Source organism: Lacerta agilis, chromosome 2, assembly GCF_009819535.1.
Source record: "Lacerta agilis isolate rLacAgi1 chromosome 2, rLacAgi1.pri, whole genome shotgun sequence".
Taxonomy (NCBI): Eukaryota; Metazoa; Chordata; class Lepidosauria; order Squamata; family Lacertidae; genus Lacerta; species Lacerta agilis.
In genome coordinates this window covers 116,982,812-117,007,323 of record NC_046313.1, presented here as the reverse complement: position 1 = coordinate 117,007,323, position 24,512 = coordinate 116,982,812, and the positions used below count along the sequence as shown (strand labels likewise).

The 24,512-nt window shown below is 46.6% G+C and overlaps 1 protein-coding gene across 1 annotated transcript in view; it reads left to right on the top strand.

The window, feature by feature from the left end:
- The first annotated feature begins 1,955 nt into the window (after positions 1-1,955).
- Positions 1,956-24,512, top strand: part of LOC117042570 (alpha-2-macroglobulin-like) — a 66,078-nt gene continuing 43,521 nt past the window's right edge. The window contains exons 1-9 of the mRNA XM_033142110.1: positions 1,956-2,140; positions 3,778-3,955; positions 5,252-5,417; positions 9,199-9,251; positions 10,695-10,715; positions 13,208-13,376; positions 14,270-14,354; positions 18,717-18,852; positions 20,336-20,450. Of these exons, the coding sequence (XP_032998001.1) occupies positions 2,046-2,140; positions 3,778-3,955; positions 5,252-5,417; positions 9,199-9,251; positions 10,695-10,715; positions 13,208-13,376; positions 14,270-14,354; positions 18,717-18,852; positions 20,336-20,450 (1,018 nt within the window). The 5' untranslated portion in view covers positions 1,956-2,045. The remainder of the gene's footprint in view (positions 2,141-3,777; positions 3,956-5,251; positions 5,418-9,198; positions 9,252-10,694; positions 10,716-13,207; positions 13,377-14,269; positions 14,355-18,716; positions 18,853-20,335; positions 20,451-24,512) is intronic.

Here is a 24,512-nt window from a genome sequence, read left to right as displayed (position 1 = left end):
TTTTCCCTGTTTCTGACTGCCTTCACACAGCTTCTCCCGTTGCATTTCCGCCTGCCTCCTCTCCATATTTTCCCGTTTCTGACTGCCTTCACACAGCTTCTCCCGTTGAATTTCCACCTGCCTCCTCCCTGTCTTTCCCCCCATTTCTTCCTCCCTCCACACAGCTTCTCCCGTTGAATTTCCACCTGCCTCCTCCCCATCTTTCCCCCATCTCTTTCTCCCTCCACACAGCTTCTCCCGTTTAATTTCTGCCTGCCTCCTCTCCATATTTTCCCGTTTCTGACTGCCTTCACACAGCTTCTCCCGTTGAATTTCCACCTGCCTCCTCCCTGTCTTTCCCCCCATTTCTTCCTCCCTCCACACAGCTTCTCCCGTTGAATTTCCACCTGCCTCCTCCCCATCTTTCCCCCATCTCTTTCTCCCTCCACACAGCTTCTCCAGTTGCATTTTCGCCTGCCTCCTCTCCATATTTTCCCCTGACTGCCTCCACACAGTTGAATTTCCGCCTGCCTCCCATTGAATTTCCACCTGCCTCCTCCCCGTCTTTCCCCCGTTTCTTCCTCCCTCCACACAGCTTCTCCCGTTGAATTTCCACCTGCCTCCTCTCCATATTTCCCCCTGTTTCTGCCCCGAAACTCTGTTGCTTACTGCTGTATAATTGCAAATGGAGCTCACGTTCTGGAAAGCAGCTGTCGATTGCTCTGGCCTGGGAAGGCGCACACGCACACGCAGACGGCTTCTTTGGGGGTTGGTGGCCTCCATTTTGGCCCCGCGTTACCATAGCAACCTGGCCTCGCAACGCTGCCTGGCCTCAAAGCCTGGCTTCTCTCCTGTGGCTTCTTCGGGGGTTGGTGGCCTCCATTTTGGCCCCGCGTTACCATAGCAACCTGGCCTTGCAATTTCACCTGGCCTCAAAGCCTGGCTTCTCTCCTGTCTCTGGAGGTTTGGTCATGTAGTAGCAGCTCTATCGCCCCCCCACCCCGCCCCCCGCCTCTCTGTGAACAGCTGCCTGCTTGTCATGCGTTGTCGGGCCCCTTGAGGCGGCGGCTAAAAGTTAGGCCGCAAATGGCGGACAGCCGTTTGAGGCGGCGGCTGTAAGTTGTCGCCTCAGGAGTTGGGTGGCGCCTTTCTATTGGTTGCTGGTTGTGATGTCAGTGCTGTTGCTGGTGACATCTAATAGGCGCGCCAATTTTTTTTGGCGTTTATTCTTTATTTTAGGTATATCAGGTGTGGTGTTTTTTTTAATTTTGATGGTGCCAGATCCTTCCTTGATGGTCATGGTACGCTGTGTCCTAATTTGATGCAATTTGGTCCAGCGGTTACGGAGCAAGTTTCTGTCCAGCGTGCATGCAATGAGAATATATATATATATGTAATTGCTTTGTCAACATTAATAATAATAATAATAGTAATAATACAGTGGAACCTTGGTTGTCGAACATAATCCATTCTAGAAGACCATTTGACTTCTAAAGTGTTGACCAACCGAGACACAAAGGGCTGTCGGCAATTTTAACTGAGAAAATTGAAAAACACGCCTTGGAAGCCGTTTGACTTCCGAGGAATGTTTGAAGACGGAAGCAATTGCTTCCGGGGTTTTGGAGTTCGGCTTCCGAAACGTTCGGCTTCTGAGACGCTTGAAAACCAAGGTTCCACTGTGGTGATAAATGGACCAGATGAGCCTTTCGCTCCCTTTCCAACTCTACAATTCCATGACTCTGCGGAAAGAACCTGACGCCAAATAGATAATCTTCCTGGCACTTGGCATTGCTCCCCCTGCACCTGGTTGAAATGCAGGCCATTGCCTTGTGTAGGAGACCCTGCCAGTGACCTCTTTACTCTGTTTGCTTGGCAAAGGCACCTTCTGTGGGGTGTTGCAGCTTCCCTTCCCCATTGCTCCAGCACAGTCCCAGCCCCCTGGCCTGTTATCTCCTCTGCCTTACAAAAAGAGCCAGTAGGAAGGTGGAAGTAGGAGCAGCAGCAGCAGCAGCAGCAGCAGCCAAGAGCCAGCCTCCACCATCACCACCTCGCTTGCCCACGGCTGAATGATGGGGAAGGGCCAGATCCTCGGAGGACCCAGCGCCTTTCTCCTCCTGCTGTTCCTTCTTCCGGGGGACAACTTGGAATTTATCCCACCGCCGTAAGCTGCTTGCCTGGACATCTTCCCCTTCCCCTTCTTCCCCTGCCCTTTCCACAAACTTGTCGAAAGAAAATTCACTTAATTATATAAATTAGAACCATGGGATTGTAAAGTTGGAAAGGGGCCAAACTGTACCTTTTCTATTTGGCGCTACTGTGCACGGTACAGGGGACGCTCGGGTTGCGAACGTGATCTGTACGGGAGGCACGTTCGCAACCCGCAGCGTCCGTAACTCACAGTGCCACATCTGCGCATGCGCGTGATGCAATTCGGCGCTTCTGCACATGCGCCGAAACACTGAAGTAACCCGTTCTGGTACTTCCCGGCTTGGCGCGTCCATAACCCAAAAACGCACAATCCGCAGCCATCAAAACCCGAGGTATGACTGTATTGCATTTCTATTATTTTGGAAAGGACATAGAAGTCTCATCTTAAACAAAACCACATGGGTTGTAGTCACCTGTAATGAACCATAGAAGGCAAGCCTTATGAGGAAGGGTTGAAGGAGCTGGGTAGGAAAAGTGGAGAACTGAGAGGAGATATGATAGCCCTCTTCAGATATCTTAAGCACTGCCACATGGAAGAAGGAGCAGGCTTGTTTTCTCCTGCTCTGGAGGGTAGGACTTGAACCCATGGCTTCAAGTTACAAGAAAGGAGATTCTGACTCAACATTAGGAAGAACTTTCTGACATCAAGAGCTGTTGGGCAGTGGAACGGTCTCCCTCGGGAGGTTGTGAACTGTCCTTCCTTGGAGGTTTTTAAGCAGAGATTGGATGGCCATCTGTCATGGAGGCTTAAATGAGATTCCGTATAACAAGGAGAAGGGGACGACAGAGGATGAGATGGTTGGACAGTGTTCTCGAAGCTACTAACATGAGTTTGGCCAAACTGCGGGAGGCAGTGAAGGATAGGCGTGCCTGGCGTGCTCTGGTCCATGGGGTCACGAAGAGTCGGACACAACTGAATGACTGAACAACAACAACAATTGCAGGGGGTTGGACTAGAGGACCCTCGGGGTCCCTTCCAACTCTAAGGTTCTATAGAATCATAGAATCCTAGAGTTGGAAGAGACCCCAAGGGCCATCCAGTCCAACCCCCTGCCAAGCAGGAAACACCATCAAAGCATTCCTGACAGATGGCTGTCAAGCCTCTGCTTAAAGACCTCCAAAGAAGGAGACTCCACCACACTCCTTGGCAGCAAATTCCACTGCCGAACAGCTCTCACTGTCAGGACGTTCTTCCTAATGTTTAGGTGGAATCTTCGTTCTTGTAGTTTGAATCCATTGCTCCGTGTCTGCTTCTCTGGAGCTTCAGAAAACAACCTTTCAACCTCCTCTACATGACATCCTTTTATATATTTGAATATGGCTATCATATCACCCCTTAACCTTCTCTTCTTCAGGCTAAACATACCCAGCCGTTCCCTAAGCCGTTCCTCATAAGGCATTGTTTCCAGGCCTTTGACCATTTTGGTTGCCCTCTTCTGGACACGTTCCAGCTTGTCAGTATCCTTCTTGAACTGTGGTGCCCAGAACTGGACACAGTATTCCAGGTGAGGTCTGGAATACTGTGTCCAGTTTCTATGATTCTATGTCCTCATTCCCTGATTCCCCCAACTGGATCCTCTTTCTCCCCAGGGAGCACTTGGTGCTGGTGCCCTTCGTCATGCAGGCGGAGACCACCGAGAATATTTGTTTTCATTTGTGGAACGTGAACGGGTCAGTGACGCTACACATCGGCCTGCCAGAGCGACCAGAGACTCGCATCAGCCATGTGGTGTCCGAGGCGAATATGTTCCAGTGCATCCCATTCCGGGTGAGTTTTTCTCGCTTACCATATTGTTTTCTGTTACTGATCAAGCTGTCCGGGTATTTTTCCAAGGAAAAGCAGGATTGTTGTGTTCACATAGGAAGCTTTCTTATCCCAAGTCAGAACACTGGCCTGTCCAGCTCAGAACTGACTTGGCAGCAGCTCTCCGGGATTTTGGACTCCATCCTAAGTAGGACCATGCCCATCCCCACCTACCCCGATCCACCCCATGGCCTTTGATCTGAAGCCTTAGCTGTCAAGTTTCAGATTTGAAAATAAGGGATCAGCAGTCTCACCTATCCCGGGGACAGTCACATGTCAGTGGTGGGCGGAGCCAGAAGCAAAAGTGGGTGGAGCAGCAATGTAAACTCCAAGCGGGCTCAGGCTCGGAGCAGAGCAGAGAGGAGGGCAGTCATGTGCTCTGCGTGATGGAGCCCCATCGTCTTCTTGTCTGATCCCATCAAAACAGGACAGGAAGCAGCAGCTGCTCAAAGGCAGCCAGGCTACACCCGCCAGCTAACCCTATTGGCCGGCTGAGGGGCTCTGCGGCAGCGGATAGGGGCAGATGCAGGGGGAGGAATACACCCCCCCTGTAAGCACGGGAAATGGCTCCCACTTGCTTTGAGGGCTGAGGCTTTTCTCTCCAAGTAGGCGAGGTCTTCCCACCCAGTCCCTGGCCAGCAGAGGAGGAGCTGCCTCCATTAAAAACGGGAAATTTAAGGGAAATAAAAAATAAGGGAGAGAAGTGGGAAACTGCTTAAAATAAGGGAGAATCCCGGGAAAAACGGGATACTTAACAGCACTCCTTCCAGCCTGGCTGCCCAGCTCTCGGTCAACCCAGAGATTACCTACCCCTCCCTGAATCCAGTCCCAAACTAGCTGGGTGTCAAGGCTTCAAGAAAGCTATTCCTCCCTCAGCTGCACCAAGAGCAGAGAAAAGAAGGCAGAGTCTTTTTTAAAATGAGTTTATTCATAATAGCGAGAGACAAAAGAACGCAGAAAGCCCTTATAATGGCGTTGCTCCAACTAGGCTCCTCCTCCTTCCTTCCGAGCAACGAGGTGGCCAAAGTATTGGAGCCTCAGCTTCAGGACCTGTCCTTTCAGGGCTGATTTCCTTCAGAATGGATAGGCGTTCTGAAGAATATTCATACATGATGAATGGTCTGTGTCACCATTAAGTAAAAAAGAGGTCGGGATAGGCCAATATGTAAGTGGACTGTCCCTTGATTGAGTGACTTTTCTTCTTTGAGTCTCTTTTCTTCTCTAAGGCTGCTGCCTTCCCCCTTCTCCCTCTTCTTCAAGGTCCCCAGATGGAGTAACTATCCCGGTACCTCTGAGGCCTCCTTCTTCGTGACGGTGCAGGCGGGGATGTTCGGACTATACACCCGGCAAAAGGTGCTGATCAGGACCTCAGAGAGCCTGGTCTTCGTCCAGACAGACAAGCCCATCTACAAACCAGGACAGAAAGGTACTTGAGGGGCTGTAGTGGCGACACTGACAGTGGGAGAATCCCCTGCAGATCACGCATTCCCTTTCCAAATTAATTTTATTTAGTAGACCCTTCTTGCTGGGTGAATGTTGAGGAAGGTAGGAGAGGATATATTGATTAAATATAACCCTTCCTCACTCACGCTAGAGAGCAAGCAGCAGAGCCCATTCCCTTGCAGATTGCTGCAAGAAAGCTGATGGATTCATTACAATCACTTAAGTTTAGCAATCCAGTCTGGATTGTTCCTGGTAAGTTTCCCCTTTTTTATTTCCCTCTTAAAAGAATAATAACACGGCAGTCTTGTTTAAAAGTAAGAGCAGAGTTTACCGTCGTACCTTGGAAATCAAACAGCCTAGTTCTCAAACGTTTTGGCTTCCAAACCATCGAAACCCGGAAGTGACCGTTCCGCTTTTCTAACGTTCTTTCGGAAGCCAAATGTCCGACAGGGCTTCCGATTGGCTGCAGGAGCTTCCTGCAGCCAATCAGAAGCCGCATTTTGGTTTTTGAAGGTTTTGGAAATCGAAAGACTTTCGGAATGGATTCCGTTCAACTTCTAGGGTACGACTGTACTTACATTCTGCTCACAGTAGTATTCTGAAGGCGGGCTTTACCTTGTGGTTACAGTTGCATTTGTAGAGAAAAGAAGTCCTCAGACTTTCTAGCTCGTGGCTTCCATCCTCTGTAAGGATGAGCCATGTGCTGCTGGCTAAGAGCCAAAGAGAGGAAGATGGCTGCGTGGCTGGCCCTTTTATAGGGTCTGGTAGGGTCACGCCCATCTACCTGGTCACACACAGGGGGAGGAGGCTCCAGAGCAGGTATGACAGGAAGTCCTCCCAGTCTGGAGCAACATTCCCCTGTGTGTCCACTCTAGGCAACAGGAAATGTTGTGTTTGATTGCTTCAGTGAGGTACATCCCACACTTGCCATGGCATCAGCTGCCAAACATTCCTCTTTTGACCAGAGATTTTTTTTTGGGGGGGGAGTGTTGAACCGAGGACTGTCTCCATGTGCTCTGCTCCTGAGCCGCATAGCTGTCAACTTTCGGATTTGAAAATAAGGGATCAGCAGCCTCACCTATCCGGGGGACAGTCACATGGCAGTGGTGGGCGGAGCCAGAAGCAAAAGTGGGCGGAGCAGCAATGTAAACTCCATATTTGTACATTGTGTGAGTGCAGTAGTTCCTACATGCGGACATGTTTGCCAGGCCTCCAAGCAAGAGGCGTTAATTATCAGATTTCAAGGTCACATTCCTACCAGGGAAAACCACAGGCTGCGAAGCAAGACCAGTGAGAATTGTGGCCTAGAAAGAGTCCTGAATTATAATATAAAAGAGAGAAAGAATCTTGAATCCAGATTGAGAGGCCTGCAGAACTGCATTGCCCACTCCCCAGGCCTAAGTTTCCACACTTCACTGTAACACTGAATGAGGTTTACTACAAAGGCAAGGGCATCAGCTGCATATTAATTGCCCATTCTAGGAATTCATTTCTTGCTTCCAGAACTTCCAGGCCTATGTTTTTGGTTCAGCTGCAGTTTTATTTGGGCAACAGGGTTTTCAAAGTCCACTGTGCAACGGAAAAATCCCAGGTGTGGAACTGCCCAGACACCTGGCCCTTAGGGATAGGTCCACTGGTTTCTGCGGAGTTAAATAAAAGAAGTCCAGCCACTGGAGCAAGGACAAGACAGGGTTTATTGCGCAATAGGTTACAGTCAAACTGCACACCCAGAACCGTGTTACAAGAACTTTTAAAACTCCTATCATATCCCAGAATACAGTTTGGAAACATCATCACTACATCATCACTACCTCATGATTTATACATGATTTACATATAGGAAAAACAGGAAAGACAAGATTAGCATATGGGGGAAACAGAGCAGTATCAGGGAGATAGCCCTGGGCCAATGTGAATGGGTGTTAAGTATTGTCAAGGATACCTTGAGCACTTATCTGGGAGAGAACAATGGGATTCCAGCTGAGGGATATTAGCCCAGTGGCTTCCTGAAGCACCCAGAGATTACCTGCTGAGGCATTTCCCTGTGTACATGGTCTCTCACCTACTGGATCATGGCAGAGAGATGGGTCCCCTTAAGGGCATCACTCCATACCCCAAATGAGTTTACTTGGGAGGAGACTTTGCTTGGATGACGCCCCCCCATAATTTCCGTAACAACTGTTAAAGTGCCACCTTTGCCCCTTTCCCCAGTTCAGCTCATGCACATATATTCTGTAAACTACAATGCTCAGCGGCAGAGCATTTCCATTGCACGCAGAAGCCCCCAGGCACAATCAACATCATCTGCAGGAACAACAGAATTTTGAAATCAGAAGAGGTTCCCCAAAGGTCATCCAGACTAGCCCTTGCTCACTGCAGTATCTTGCCCATTCTCTATGCTCATGTGTTTAAAAGAGATGAAGTGGAACCCTCAATATGTCAACAGTCGTTCACACAACATGAGGGTGAGGGAACATGTTCCAGATGTTGTTGGAACCCAACTCTCACCAGCCTCGGCCAGCAGGACCAATGGTCAGGGATGGCAGGAGTTTGCCCCCCAAAATAACCTAGAGGAGGGCCAGTTTTTCCACCCCCTCCCATATCAATTCCCCTGTCAAAAACTAGAAACTTGATCCTGGCAAAGGGATGAGCAGTTGGGGGAGGAGAGCAGGCAAACCTCCCCAACCCAAATTCTCTGGATCTGTTTGTGCATCACTGGCAGTGCAGAGCAGTGGTAAGATAACAGAGGCCAACCAGAGAAGATTGAGAAGCAAAGTCTTAAACAGGAATCTGAGAAGTTTGTTTTTCCCCTTCCCCCCAGGCTACCTGTTAAAAGCCTTATCTGATTGCCTTTTGTTAGCAGCCTGGCCATTCCTTTGAGATGGTAATCTGTTAATTCCTGGGCAATTGGGAAATTCCCTCACCCCATCTCTCCATGCAGAGAAAACAGCTTGTCAGTTTGGGAGTGAAAATGGTTTTCAGGGCTGTTTTTTTCTGTGCTGCCTCACACATGTGTATACGTGTCTGCTTGGTACATTAAAAACAATTATTTTATAGTTAAGTCCTCAGGTTTAGGGAACACAGGAAATATACTGCAAACAACACACAAAACGCAATAACGCCTTTGCCCTGTTCCTCCCCGCACAATGACCCTCAGAGCAATACACCCCCCCCACAGGTACACACAAACCAGAGGGGTAGCAATGAAGACTCTGAATCCACTCCCTTCCCTCCCCCCCCCCACAACCATACCAGGCTAAGCTAACCTCAGGCTGCTGAGATCTGTTTATCTCTGATCTCAGGAACAACAGCGGAGTGAAAAAAAGCCTCAAAGCAAAGAGGAGGGCAGCCACGCAGCGAAGATCTTCTTGGACCGATCCAATTCAGCTGCTCAAAGGCAGCCAGGCTCTGCCCCCCAGCTTACCCTATTGTCCAGCTGAGGGGCTTGGCGGCAGCTGATAGGGGTTGATGCAGGGGGCCAAATACGCCCCCTGTAAGCGCGGGAAACTTGCTTTGAGGCTGCAAGGCAAGGAGGCGAGGTCTTCCCAGTCCCTGGCCGGCCAGCAGGGGGAAGGAGAGGAGCTGCTTCCTTTGAAAAACGGGATATTAAGGGATATTAAAAAAATAAGGGATAAGAGCGGGGGGAAAGCTTAAAATAAGGGAGATTCCCGGGAAAAACGTGATACTTGACAGCTCTGCTGAGCCATGACACACAGAGTAGCAGAGTCACATGGAAATCCTTCCCCTCCTTCTTCCTTTCATAGTTCAGTTCCGCATCATCTCTGTGGACGAAGGTTTCCGACTCTTGAACGAGACGGTGAGTTTCGTCATCACATGCGCCATGCTGGTCTCTGGAACATTTGGTAAACCTCTTTCGATCCATGCAGAGTTTTGGGCCTACAAAGAAGGATGGGTCTCTTTGCCCTTAAGTTAGTTAAGCAAACAAACAAACAAACAAACAAACAAACAAACATGCCATCCCCCCATATCCACCTCTCTGTTTCCGATGTTCAGGCTGCAAGTGCTGTTCTTCATAAAGCTTGAAACAGCAACATGCATGCGCACGAGTGGGTGGGGACTAGCAGCTTATGAGGAACTTCAAGGTTTGGAGAAGTATATAAAATCTCCAAGAACCGAATCCAAAGGTTGGGAGGAGGAGTGGCTGTTGTTATGGAACATTGCATGTTTGCAGAGGAAGGACTTTCGTGATGCAAGGATGCTTGAGCTAATTTCCATCTCTCCTCTCCACCCATCTCACACGCACCCCTTCTGTAGGGTCCTTGCCACAACCAGGCCTGGAGGGTAGAGATTGCTTGACTAGAACAACAACATACACCAGTGGGACATTTTACTCCTGCCCAGTTGGGGAGAGCAAGACCTTCTCTACTGGACTTGCCCACCCGACTGGAATGTATATGCTTTGACCTGTGGCCTTGGTTTCTTTCACGCACCATGCTATTTTTTATTGATGAGTTGTGTTATTTGTTGATGGGCAAGGAAAAATGAATACAAGCAGGAGAATTCCTTGATGCAAAGATCCAAGAGCAAGTACTCTTTGATGAGGGAACCCCTGCAGAGATTTAAAATCACAACACAATTAAAGGCGTGGAAACATAAGCTGTGAGAGCTTTAAAATATGCCTGTTGACGACTCTTAACGTGGACGACTCTTAACGGCTGCAAGTAGTCTTGCAGGGAAAGGCAAGGGGTGAGATGGCTAAAGATAGCTTTGTTATGTATAATGAGATAAGAATCCAATGTCTTTGTGTTTCTCCATGGTTTTAAGTTTGGTGATTAGTTGCAATTCAGCCACTTCTCTTTCCAGTCTATTTCTGAAATTTCTTTGTATTAAGACAGCTACTTTGAGATCTTTTATGGAATGTCCTGGGAGATTGAAGTGTCGTCAACAGGTTTCCCACACCTATCAGCTGATCACCCATTCCCACCACCCTTCTGAGTAATACCCTTCCCCACTCCCTCACTATATTTAAGGATCTGGTGACTTCTGTTTCAGTGTATCTGAAGAAGTGTGCATGCACACAAAAGCTCATACCAAGAACAAACTCATTTGGTCTCTAAGGTGCTACTGGAAAGAATTTTATATTTTGTTTCGACTATGGCAGACCAACACGGCTACCCACCTGTTGTGTAAACAGTTTGTGGAAATAAACAAATCAAGGTGGGAGGAGGTTTGTGTGGTGCTGGGAGGGGTAGCACCATTCATTGCTGTCTCTGAACCCCCCCTTTTTTTTACTCCACAGTTTCCTTTGGTTTACATCCAGGTAAGTGTCTAATTCCCCGCCTCTGCTCCACCTCTCATCATCACACCAGAGTGGCTGTTACATTGCCCCACACAGACCACCTTTCCTAATATTCAGAGGCTGCTTCATTCCATAGCTTCCCCATAAGCTGCTCACATCTCCTGAGGGTTTTAATTTTGCCATCCCTAACAAGTGTTACACGCCTAAGTCCACCCCTTCCTGCAACCCCTTTGTGGGGTTCTTCAAAAGAAAAACCGAGGCAGCAGTTTTGGTGGTGACCATTACGTGTGGCTGAAAAGACTATTTGGCCCATGAGGGAAATGGCTAGGACCTTCTCCTGTGCCTCCCCTGATCATCATCATCATCATTTGTTTATATATATATATATATATTTCACTCATCCAAGCAGCCTGTCAACATCCACAGAGGTCACAGATTGGAATCGAACCCACGCAACTTGGCTAGACAGGACTCTAGTACTCTCCTGCCCCGGCCCTGTTCCCACGGTGGAGTCTACCTCTTTCCGAATATGAGCGACTTCGCAAAATCATTGCAGGAGATCTTAGGGTCCTTACCAGGCTCCTAGGGGCGTAGCAAGGGGGGCGGAGGGGGTGGGGGCCCCCTGGGCAGCGCCCCTGCTGGGGGTGACACATCGGGGCGGCCCCGCCCCCTGGGCTTAAAAAAATAATATATGTATGTATGTATATATATATATATAGGCTATTTTCAGCACTGCAAGGGTGGAGCCGCAGGGGCGGCCAGCGAGGAGTGGTGTCACCCCTCTCGCTGGCCGCCCCTGTGGCTCCGCACCAGCAGCGCCGAAAATAGTCCCCCCTTCCAGCGGTGGAGTTCGGCATGGAGGCAAGGGGCGGGCCAGCGTGGGGGGTTCCACCCCCTCCTCACTGGCCCGCCCCTTGCCTCTATGCCGAGCTCCGCTGCTGGCTGGCTTGCGGAGCCGGGGCATGGAGAGGGGCGGGCCAGCGAGGAGGGACACCCCTTCTCGCTGGCCTGTCCCTCTCCCTGCCCCGACTTGCGCTCCGTCAATGGAACCCGGGTGGCGGATTCGGGAGTCTTTGCAGCCCGCAGAGACTCCCGAATCCACCGCCCGGCACTCCTTTGTGCAGCGGCTGCTCATGCAGGCACAAGCAGCCACGGCATGAAGGGGTGCCCCTTGGCTTCCCGCCCCGGGCAGCCAAGAGGCTAAGAACGCCCCTGCAGGCTCCGATGGCAATGGTGGTTCCGTTAGATTGCAGACCACCTCAAATAGTTTCCTGCTACTATTTCCTGCAGATGCATTAACACCCCATAACAGATTTGTGAGGCTAAAACATGGAACTATAATCTCTGTGGTGTAACCATGATGGATATTGTTAGTGCTTTCGATGGAACTGTTTTAGCGTGTATTTTAAATTATGTGTGGCTTTTGGAATTGATTTTATACTTGCAAACTGCTTAGAAGACATGAGAAGAGCATCTTTTCCTGCATACTTTCTCCTCTCTCAGGGAATTAATTTGTTTTCATGGCTCCTCAAATAGACCTCAGTCTGTTGCCGTCCTTGGTAAGCAATGCTCCCACCCCATTAAGAGTGTTTAAACATCTGTCTAGATGCCAATAGCTCAGGAAGCCTTTGCAGGAGCCACGGGTTTTCTGGACCACTGATGTGGCTCAACATTGTCCCACTTTGGGCCAGCTGCAGCTTAGACCCTGTCCCTGCTTTCAACCTGAGTGGTGTCATGTGTGGAGAGTCTGCCTCCTCCTCGGTAACTAGAAGAAGAAGAAGAAGAAGAAGAAGAAGAGGAGGAGGAGGAGGAGGAGTTTGTATTTGATATCCCGCTTTATCTCTCCCCTAAGGAGTCTCAAAGCGGCTCACATTCTCCTTTCCCTTCCTCCCCCACAACAAACACTCTGTGAGGTGAGTGGGTCTGAGAGATTTCAGAGAAGTGTGACTAGCCCAAGGTCACTCAGCAGCTGCATGTGGGGGAGCGGGGACGCGAACCCAGTTCGCCAGATTACAAAACTACCACTTATATTTTATAGTCCTTTTTATTCAGGCATCAGGTTGTAAGCAAAAATCCACATCCCTCCCCAAGGAGAGCAGTTGGCCACTCTAAATCTTCTCCCTTCTGTCTTCCGCAATAGGCGCCAACAGGAATTTCCTCCTCCTCCTCCTCTCTGCATCCTTTGTTCTCTAATACATTTGGATTTCCTCGTTCATGGGGAGAAACGGTCCCCCACACTCTCCAATGACGTCTCTGCTATCTGTCCCCTCCCTTCTGTTTCTCTGGTCGTTTTCTCGTAGCTAGGTAACTCCTGCCGAAGCTGCTCTGTATTTCTCCCTGCTTCTGACCCCTCTGGAAACAAGGGCGGTGGGCGAATCTTCCCCCTCCAGCTCCTCTTCTGAGGAAAGCTGATCTGCCTGCGAATGCAGTCCCCACCCCACCCCCACTCTGCTGCAGACCATTCCCTGACAAGCAGCTTCTTCCGTGACCCCCTCTTCTCTTGTGGCTCCCAGGACCCCAAGAGGTACCGCTTGCAGCAGTGGACCAACGTGGAGCAGGAAATGGGCCTAGTCCAGCTCTCTTTTCCACTTTCCTCTGAGCCCCCGCAAGGCACCTACAAAGTGGTGGTGGAAAAAGCCTCCGGGAACAAGGTGGAACGTTCCTTTGAGGTGAAGGAATACGGTGAGGAAGGAAGGAAGGAGAGGAACCGCTTGGTCCGGGACAGATCAGTGCAGTTTTGAAACCAGTGGATGAAATCTTTGGAAAGATTTGGCCTGCCATCTTTATTTAAAATTGCACCCAATTGGATTGAAACATAGACAGAAGCCTGCAAAAGGATCAGGCAAAATTGGGTTCTTAGATAACTCGAGAGGCGTACAAATGCATGGTGAACAGCTTCCCAAAATATCTGGCTCTATGGCCAGGTTCAGTGAACTGGTCCCGCTCCTGGAAGCAAGTGCACCAGGGCTTTCCTCCGCCCTGCAAACAGTGGCGTAGCATGAGTTGCCAGTGCCCGGGGCCGCACAGGGGGAAATGGAAAGAGTATGCATGCACATTCAACAGCCTAACAGCCAGATCGCAGCTGCAAAATTGAGAAGAGTTGTTGGAGAGGTCACTTCCTGGTTCGCATGGGTGGCTGGGTAAGGGAGAGTTGCCTGTGTGAGAAGGGCTGATGCTGGGGGCTGGAGACAGGAACAGGTCTTGCTCTGTGCTGTACCCAAAACTTAGTTCGGGGCATATGCGCCAGCTCCTAGGGACTGAGGCACTTTTGTCCCCCCCCCGCAAAAAATGTGTGGGTTTGCTTTTTTAGGGGGGTGAACTCCCTCAGTGTTCAGAGGGTGTTTGGCTCTGCCCCCCCCCCCCGGCTCCTTGTGACATCGCCCGCTTGATGTCAGAATGTCTCGTCGGGCCCCCCATCTTGAGAAGATGGCACCTCTGGTTTTGGGGCTTCCCTGGAAACCTAATGGGAAAACAAGTTCTGTTGTGGGGTGTTAATGCTGCACGCATTTGCCTCATTTCTATGCTCAGGCTGATTGTGTTGTTTTTTTATCCCCGTGCTCCTTTCCTTCTTCCAGTGCCGCCCAAGTATGAAGTTTTGGTGAAGGCACCCAAGGAGATAACATTTCAGGCTGAAGAACTAGAAGTGAACGTCTGTGGCCTGTAAGTGAGAGCAGCCTGGGCTTCTCTCCCTGAGATGTGGGACCACGGGAAATGAGAACTTGGGTGATGTTGCTGTGAGGGATCCTATTCCCTCCCCTTTCGATACTTCCCCAACCGTGACTCTCCCTAAGTTTCACTGTCCACTAGGATGAATCCTTCAGTGGTTATATGGGAGTGTCTCTGGGGTACCTCAGTGCTTTACGTTCGAAACAACTCTTGCCACCTTTGGGATCTCCCGCCCTGGGTTCCCAAACTACTGCAGCTTGCCTTCCCTTTTTGGCAACTGCGTGGCACCTTTGGCTTCCCTGCCCAGTCCTCTGTATGCCAGGAAAATAAGCCACCCGTTCCCTCTATCACAGGAAACCCTTAGTGCTTTTCCCCTCAGCCACACCTCTTGAGGCACTGACGCACTGCCACAGTCAGCGAACGTTTAAGCACTTTTAACTTTATTAAGGTAACTTGAAAACATGGATGTCTTGAGTTATTACTGGTACAAATCTTCTTATATAATTCAGCTCAGTTATAATCTTTCCTGCATCCCGTTAGCAATGGTAATGACCTTTCCTCCCATTCCCCAAAGCCTAACCTCCCAGTTTCTCTTTCTAACCTCCACCCCCCAACTGCCAAACCCCCAACTGCCTTTCAAGGTTGTTCCCCCTCCTTTTAGAATGCCAGGTAGCTCCGCCTCCCAGGGAACACCTACTTAACATGGGAGTGATAGGTTAACCCATGATGAACCAGGCCTTATTCGGCCACAGTTGCTAGCACCAGCTAACCTCTCCTCTCCTCCCCTCCCCTTCACCAGCCTTGGCCGCCCCATCCTAGCTCCGATGGAATGATTGCCATAGCTGCACTAAATTCCTCACAATGTTGGGCCACTTATGCAGGGCTTATTTCACCCAGAAATCATTTGAACTCCATTCCGGAACCTCTCAGGTGGGCACCATTGCCACCGTAAGAGAACAAAGGAGGTGTTTATGGAGAGTTCTGGCACCTCTTTTTCTAGAAGAAATAGCACTGCATGCCACACTTTCGGAATAAAAACTTGCTTGCGCCACACCAACTTTTTATTGTTAAGAAATACACGAGAAAACAAAAAGAAACAACTTCTAGCAACGCTTGATTTATAACAGAGAACACAACTATTTTATAATATGATAATCCCAAAAGTATAAAACAATGCAGTTACATAACAACATGAATCATTCCCAAAATATAATTATAAACTAACACATGTACCTTAAGTACCGTATTTTTCGCTCCATAAGGTGCACCAGACCATAGGGCGCACCTCGTTTTTAGAGGAGGAAACAAGATAAAAAATATTTTTTCTGGTTTTCCTCCTCTAAAAGCCCTGTTTTTTTGAGGATCAGCTAAATGTTTTGCAGCTTTTTTTGCAAAGGGAAAAGCCCTGGTTTTTTTGAGAATCAGCTAAAGGTTTTGCAGCTTTTTTTGCAAAGGGGGAAAAGCAAAGCTCCTTTTGCAAAGGGGGAAAAGCAAAGAGGAAAAGCCCCATTTTTATGGGGTTCAACTCACATTTCTGCAGCTTCTAAAGGAAAGGGAGCCTTTTCTACAGTTTCCAGACAGATAATCTAATCAGCCAGTCTCATGTCGCTGGGGAAACAAACAACCTCCCTCTGCAGCACATTCAACAATGGAGGGCGGGGCAAGAGGGCGGGACTGAAAGGGAGCCAGGGACTCTTATCTCTCTCCCGATCTCTTGCTGCTCAGCTGCTTAGCGGGGTCCTTTCAACACCCCCTTTTCTCTTTGTAAAATACAAAGCATGATCCTCTTTTGGCCCCTGGGAAATTCAGCTCCAGGGACCACCATTCGCTCCATAAGACGCACAGATATTTCCCCTTACTTTTTAGGAGGAAAAAAGTGTGTCTTAAGGAGCAAAAAATACGGTATGCATACAAACTTGGTGAGAGGTGTAAGCTTGCTTTTGCCAGGTAATCTCATTTGAGACAAACAAAAATTCTCATCTCCTTATCAACACAAATCATCCTTTCTCTTTTCTGATCTTTCATGTTTGTCTGAGTTAAAAATCCTTGCTCACAACAATATGTTGTCGAAGAATAGCCAATGCTCTTGAAGGGAGGTGTGGACTGTTACGCGATTCTACTCAATATTGATCCAGAGCAGAACTCTGATGTATAGTTAGCAGAGTGAAAACATAAACCCGTTGCAGGATTCCCCCCAAATAGACCAGAGGCAATTGTATTTCATCCAGCAGAGCTTTACTGCTACTGAAGTCAAATGAGCATAATGGTCACAAATCCAATACATTCAGGATTGGCACTGTCCATAAGAAATCCAGTTGCAGCAGACTAAACTTAAACTTATAATAAAACTAAAACCCTAACACTAAGCATTCTTTGTACAGAACACCACACCAGAAGGTAAAGAGATAGAAAGAGAAAGTGTGAAACCCAGGCTACTTCTGGCCTCTTATCATAGTCAGCATGACCTTGACAGAAAGAGATAAGAGAACCAGTTTACTTGCCATATCATTTTTTATTGGTTTTATAAAAATACATTGATTAAATCCGTCACATCCTTCCTTTTAACATTTCGGCTTTTTCAAGCCATGACTTCCCTCAAACCCTTCACATGATTTTCTAACATCTATTACCTATATTTATACTTCTTAAATCTATCATTGCTATAAATCATCACGTACAACTTAATTACTATAATTACATATTTGCAACAATATTTCTTCATTGATCTACAAAGCTTCTTGTAATCCTATCAACGTATTTAACTGATTACAATTGTCTTTTAAATACAGTAATCAGTAAACTTAGTCCAGTCTTTGATGAATTTCTGGTCCCGCTGTTCTCGGATTCTTCCCGTCATTTTGTCCAGTTCCACATACTCCATTAGTTTCACTGTCCATTCTTCCTTCATCAGTATTTCTTCCTGTTTCCATTTTTGTGCTATTAAAATTCTTGCTGCAGTTACGGCATATTGAAAAAGTTTGAAATCTTGCTTTTTAATATCTGTACCTGTGATTCCCAGTAGAAAGGCTTCTGGTTTTTTGACAAATGTATATTTCAACATTTTTTTAAAGTTCATTATATATCATGTCCCAGCTGTACTAAGCTTCTCTGAAGGGATAACCCAAACACCACGATCCTTCTGCTTGTTTCTTTCACACAGAGAAGCTTCCAGAACCCTCTTGAATTAGTTAGAATAGGAAAGATCTCTACACATCACATCAATACTTTCTGTACCAAGAAATGCAAACTGACATGAACTTCACTGCTGCTAAGCGGGGAACTTGAGCTTGGGTCTCCCCAGTCATGGTCCAACACACTAACTCTTGGCTACTGAAACGATGACAGAATTAACCCTTAGCTTACAAACTGCATGATCCCTGCTGCTGTACTTTGATCGAAAAGGTCCCAGGTTCAATCCCCAGCAGCAACTACAATTAGAAAGGAATTTTGTAGTAGCAGATGATGGGGAAGACCTTTCTTTACTGGAGACCCTGGGAAGTAGCTGTTTGTGAAGAAGGAATGGTGGTTTCCAGCTTTTAGAGTTCAGGCTACAAATTGTACTGCTCTGGCAGGACAACAATGGGTTAAATGGATCGATACTTTGACCACCTATAATGGAGTTTCCTTTGTTGCCATGAAAGCATCTCCCTTATTAAACGTATGCGTGGTAAAAGCTGTCCTTCTCATATTCCCTATGTGGTCGTACTTTAGTTCATGAACGCCTTGCATCTTGAATGTTTTGGCTCCCGAAACCACAAACCCAGAAGTGAGTGTTCCTCGGTCCTGTATACCTGAAGGAGCGTCTCCACCCCCATCATTCAGCCCGGACACTGAGATCCAGCGCCGAGGGCCTTCTGTCGGTTCCCTCACTGCGAGAAGCAAAACTACAGGGAACCAGGCAGAGGGCCTTCTCGGTAGTGGCGCCCGCCCTGTGGAACGCCCTCCCATCACAGGTCAGGGAAATAAACAACTACCTGACATTCAGAAAAAACCTGAAGGCAGCCCTTTTTAGGGAAGTTTTTAATGTTTGATATTTTTGTATTTGATTTCTGTTGGAAGCCGCCCAGAGTGGCTGGGGAAATCCAGCCAGATGGGCGGGGTACAAATAATAAATATTATTATTATTATTCTTATTCCTGTTTGCGAACGTTCTTTGGAACCCGAATGTCTGACGTGGCTTCTGCAGCTTCCGATTGGCTGCAGGAGCTCCCTGCAGCCAATCGGAAGCCGCACCTTGGTTTCCGAAAATTTTGAAAGTCGAATGGACTTCCAGAACGGATTCCGTTTGACTTCCAAGGTACCACTGTATATTGATGTCATCTTTCAATCGATGCTGTGGCTGTTTCCTGACTACAGGTACACGTATGGGAAGCCTGTTGCTGGGCAGGTGAAGATGCGCATTTGCCGGAAATATAATGCACAGAGAGAGGTGAACAGAGAGAGGTGTCACGGAGAAGCGTCACAAGGAATATGTGGAGAGTTCAGTGGAGAGGTGAGACCCAAAGTGGAAGCTGAAAACGAAGTATAAAACACTGTTGGGGAGTTGGGGGGATGACGACGGAGAAGCCAAAATGATTGAAATGGTGGATATGGCAGCAGGAATATATATTTGCTCGTTTTGTTGGTACCTGTTGTCCCTCACTGAAGTCTCTTTGGAAAACCTGAGGAACATTTGAAAGTATCTGGGGGGCCTACATGCCCATCTAGGGGATTAAATAAATAAATAAAAGCAAATGTCCTAATTTTGGAGGGGGGGGTTGTTAATTTTTTTAAAAAAATTCGTGCACTGGCAGCTCCGGCTCTGGCTTTTGATCTGCCGTGGGCTGCTTGGTGATGGCAGAGAGCTGGGGGGAGAGTGAGTGGTCGTCAACTTTTTTGGCGATCGCCCAAGGAAAGCTCAACAAATGTCCAGACTTTTACCTCTTGAAATATTGCCAGCCTTGTATGAATGGACAGATATAAATGAATGAGTGTGCCTAGATCAGTGGCTATTGTGTGAACCTGACTGGCTTGAGGGCATCCTGATCAAGTTTGCAGATGACACCAAATTGGGAGGGGTGGCTAATACGCCAGAGGACAGGATCACACTTCAAAATGACCTTAACAGATTAGAGAACTGGGCCAAAGCAAACAAGATGAATTTTAACAGGGAGAAATGTAAAGTACTACACTTGGGCAAAAAAAATGAAAGGCACAAATACAGGATGGGTGACACCTGGCTTGAGAGCAGTACATGTGAAAAGGATCTAGGAGTCTTGGTAGACCATAAACTTGACATGAGTCAACAGTGTGATGCAGCAGCTAAAAAAGCCAATGCAGCAATAGGAGTATAGCATCCAGATCAAGGGAAGTAATAGTACCACTGTATTCCGCTCTGGTCAGACCTCACCTGGAATACTGTGTCCAGTTCTGGGCACCACAGTTCAAGAAGGATACTGACAAGCTGGAACATGTCCAGAGGAGGGCAACCAAAATGGTCAAATGTGTGGAAATGATGCCTTATGAGGAATGGCTTAGGGAACTGGGTATGTTTAGCCTGGACAAGAGAAGGTTAAGGGGTGATATGATAGCCATGTTCAAATATATAAAAGGATGTCATATAGAGGAGGGAGAAAGGTTGTTTTCTGCTGCTCCAGAGAAGCGGACACGGGGCAATGGATTCAAACTACAAGAAAGAAGGTTCCACCTAAACATTAGGAAGAACTTCCTGACAGTGAGAGCTGTTGGACAGTGGAATTTGCTGCCAAGGAGTGTGGTGGAGTCTCCTTCTTTGGAGGTCTTTAAGCGGAGGCTTGACAGCCATCTCCTAGGAATGCTTTGATGGTGTTTCCTGCTTGGCAGGGGGTTGGACTGGATGGCCCTTGTGGTCTCTTCCAACTCTAGGATTCTATGATTCTATGACCTTGAACACCTTGTTTTGTTTAATGAAGCAATTCTCATTGGTAGCTGCTACAACTCTCTGTCTTCCGGTGCAGGCAAATGGGCAAGGCTGCTTCTCTCAGGTGGTGAAAATGAAGGGTTTTCATCTGGAGCGGGATGGATTTGAGATGAGCCTCAAGGTGGAAGGCAAGATCGCAGAGGAAGGCACAGGTATTTTATTTTATTTATAAAACTAGCTGTACCCGGCCATGCGTTGCTGTGGCTCAGACTGGTTAAGTGGATGCAGCCCTGCTTCCCTGGCGGATTCAGAGTGGGGGGTTCCTGGGAGGGGCGCTTTCCCTCCCCTCCCCCTCTCTATCTCCCCCCCCAATACTGGAAGGAGACCCCGTTTTTGCTTGCCTCCCCACAGCTTCTCCGGTTGAACAGACTCCCCTGTCACATCCCCTTTGCCTTTTTCGTTGTCGCCCAGCGATAAGCCTATTGGCAGAGCCCTCCCTCCCTCTCCTAGATCTTCTATAGCGCTTGTTGCTTTTGCGTCCAACAGTATGTCCAGCAGATGGCACTGTTTTTGCAAAAACCACGATTTTACCTGTCTCAGGTGTGACACCTATATAATATTTTTTATATAAAAACACTCCAGGATTCCAAGGCAACGTTGTGTCAAAATTTCTTTTTAAAAAAATAGGAATTTTATTCCATTTTCCAAACAAACAACATTATACATTTTACATAAAACAAACAACAAACACATCACAAATTACACAAACACAATAAAAAAAACACACACAAAACACATCAATCTTCTTACTATAACTTCATTTCTAATCTTATTTGGAGGACTTCCTCCGTTCTCTCTCTTACTTTAGTAACTTCTTGACTATTTTAATAAACATTCACCATAATTCTTCATCTTATCTCATCTTATCTCTATCTCTATTTCTTAGTCTTATCACTTTAATCTTAACATTTTATATTATATCTTATGTTAACTTCTAAACTCCTTCAATCTTTACTTCTTATATACTACTTCAACCTAACATTGTATAACTATTGCCTGTTTATATTCACTGATTCCACTTCAAATGTCCAATTTTTCACGTTGTTTCAAATAATCTTTAATTTTCTTCCAGTCTTCTTGCACCGCCTCCTCCCTCTGGTCTCGGAGCTTCGTGGTCAGTTCTGCGAGTTCCATATAATCAATTAGTTTCATCTGCCATTCTTCCACTGTTGGGAGCTCCTCACCTTTCCAGTATTTAGCAATCAAAATCCTAGCAGCAGTTGTGGCATACATAAAAAACACTCTATCTTTCCTAAGTATCTCATGGTTGACTATGCCCAATAGGAAGGCCTCTGGTTTCTTAGAAAAAGTGTATTTAAACACTCTTTTGAGCTCATTATATATTTTCTCCCAGAAGTCCTTAACCTTTGGGCACGTCCACCACATATGATAGAAGGTACCTTCTACTTTCTTGCATTTCCAACATTCATTGCTCAGTCCATGATACATCTTAGCTAATTTAACTGGTGTTAAATACCATCTGTAAAGCATTTTCATCATATTTTCTTTTAACACATTACAAGCAGTAAATTTAATACCTTCCCTCCATACCCTCTCCCAGTCTTCAAGCATGATGTTATGTCCCACATCTTTTGCCCAATCAATCATTACAGATTTAACCATCTCATCTATCGTATGCCACTCCAATAACAAATTATACATTCTGGAAAGGTTTTTGGAGTTCGTATCTATCAGTTCTGTCTCCAACTTAGATTTTTCTACTTGAAAGCCCAGCTTTTTATCTATTTTAAAGACTTCATTTATTTGGTGAAACTGCAACCAGTCATAAACTCCCTCTTTCACTTGCTCATAGCTTTTCAGCTTAAAACTCTGACCTTCTTGTTGCAGTATATCAGCATACTTTAACCACTTTGCAGGCATGTTTGGTCTTTTATGGGCCTTTGCCTCCACTGGCGATAGCCATCTAGGGGTCTTTCTCTCCAACAAGTCTTTGTTACGAGTCCAAACCTGAAACAAGGCATTTCTAATTATGTGGTTTTTAAAGGCCTTGTGGGCCTTAACTTTATCATACCAAAGGTAAGCGTGCCAACCGAAAACATTATCATGACCCTCCAAGTCCAACACCTCTGTATTGTTGTGTCAAAATTTCAAAGCAATCGGTGAAGAACTTTCTGAGATTTAAGATTAGTAACAAACGAACATTTCATTTTTTACCTCCTGCCAGTCCTCCAAAGGAGCCCAGCATGTCAGTTTTAAAACCATTCAGGTATAACATCTAAGAAAAAAAACTAACCTTCTGGAAACATTTCAAAGCTCCTAAAAGCAATCACCCGCTCTCAAAACATAACAATTTCAGGGGCATTTCTTTCAGCCATCAAATGCTTAGGAAAAACAGGGTTGGTTTTGCAATGTCTCCTCTAAGTAGTGCTTTTGGGGGGGGGATGCAAGGGGACGCGTGCCCCTAAACATTTTGTGTTGCCCTGACCGACCGACAGACATGCCAGCTGTCTCTGCAGTAGCAGCACAGACTGGAGCTCCGTCATTCTCCCTGCTGGTGCCCGGGGAGGGGAGTCTGGGGTGAACACAGTGGAGGCTCCTCCTCCTCCTCCTCTTGCCAGGATAGAACCAACCCTGCCGCTGCCGGGGGCCTTCCCATCCTCTCAATGGCGCGCCACTGCTGCTGCCTCGAGTCCCTCATCCAGGGGTTGGAGGGAGAGAGGGGGCGAGGGGGAGCAGCCAAAATGAGAGTATCCCTAAACATTAATTTTTTTTAAGAAAAAAAGCACTGCCTATAAGTTACTAATGAAGGCGACTGATACACCTCCCTAGGAGGGCATTCCATCACCGGGGAGCCACCACAGAGAAGGCCCCATCATGGGTCACCAACAAACAGACAACCCTCAGTGTTCGATACCACCAGGAGGGCCTCTCCTGCTAATAAGTAGGGCCCGAGATGGATGATAATGGGGAAGGTGCTCTTTCATGTACTTTTAGGCACAGATGTGTGTGAACCAAGGAAGGACCAAGGTCCAGGGGCTTATTATGGTCCCTGGCCTCTCCCATTGGAAGGGTCAGGCTCCTGCCACTAAGGGTAGACGATGCTACTGGCCAAAAGGGAGAAATTGTCTAGCCTCACAAAAGTAGGGCAGCATATTTTTTTAAAAGAATTTATTGGTTTTTTAAAAAGATAACAAATGTCAAATACAAAATACAAAATAAACAAAAACACTACAACAAAACTACAAAACTACAAAAAACATAACAAATGAACACTTAATCACCTATTCTTATCTTATTCCTAACATTGTTTTGGGACCTCCTCACATCCTCTCTTCTGCGTACATTTCTAATTAACTATAGTAACTTTATAACATTGTAAATTCTTCTTTCTCAACTAATCTTAATCTTTATATATCATAATCATCATATACCTATAATCTTATTCCTAATAAAAATGAACATAACACCATTCTAACTTCTTATATCCTATTTTAACCTAACTTCTCATTACTGTCGCCTTAAATATCCTCTGATTTCAATTTCAAATGTCTATCTTTTCATGTTGTTTCAAATAGTCTTTAAATTTCTTCCAATCCTCTTGCACCGTTTCTTCCCTCTGGTCTCGGAGTTTCGCGGTCAGTTCTGCGAGTTCCATGTATTCAATCATCTTCATCTGCCAATCTTCCACTGTTGGTAATTCTTCAGTTTTCCAGTTTTTAGCTATTAGAATCCTAGCAGCTGTTGTGGCATACATAAAAAATATTATTATTTTTTTAACAAAAAATTTATTGGTTTTCCACATCAAAAAAGAACAAATACAACCAAAAAACAACAAAAAATAACAACCAATCAAAGAAAAAACAAATATTACAAACAACATCAACAAAATAAAAGAAAACAAATACATACCTTACACACAGGAACACACCAACTACTAATTATAATCTTGTTCCAAATCTTATTAGGGGGACTTCCCCCGTTCTCTCTCCTGCGTTCAGTTCTAATTTACTTTAGTAACTTTTCTAGTTATTTTAACTATTCATTCACTATCATTCTTAATCTTTATCTCAACATCTTATGTCATATAGCTTCTAAATAAGAATACAACCTCATATTGAAAATTTTAACTTCTTATATCCTTTTCTTTCTCTTAGTTCCATAAAACTGCTGCTCTTATTACTTCTAATTCATAACTTATAAAATCTTAAACCAACACAATATCATAAAAACCTAAGTATTTCTTCTCTTTTCCA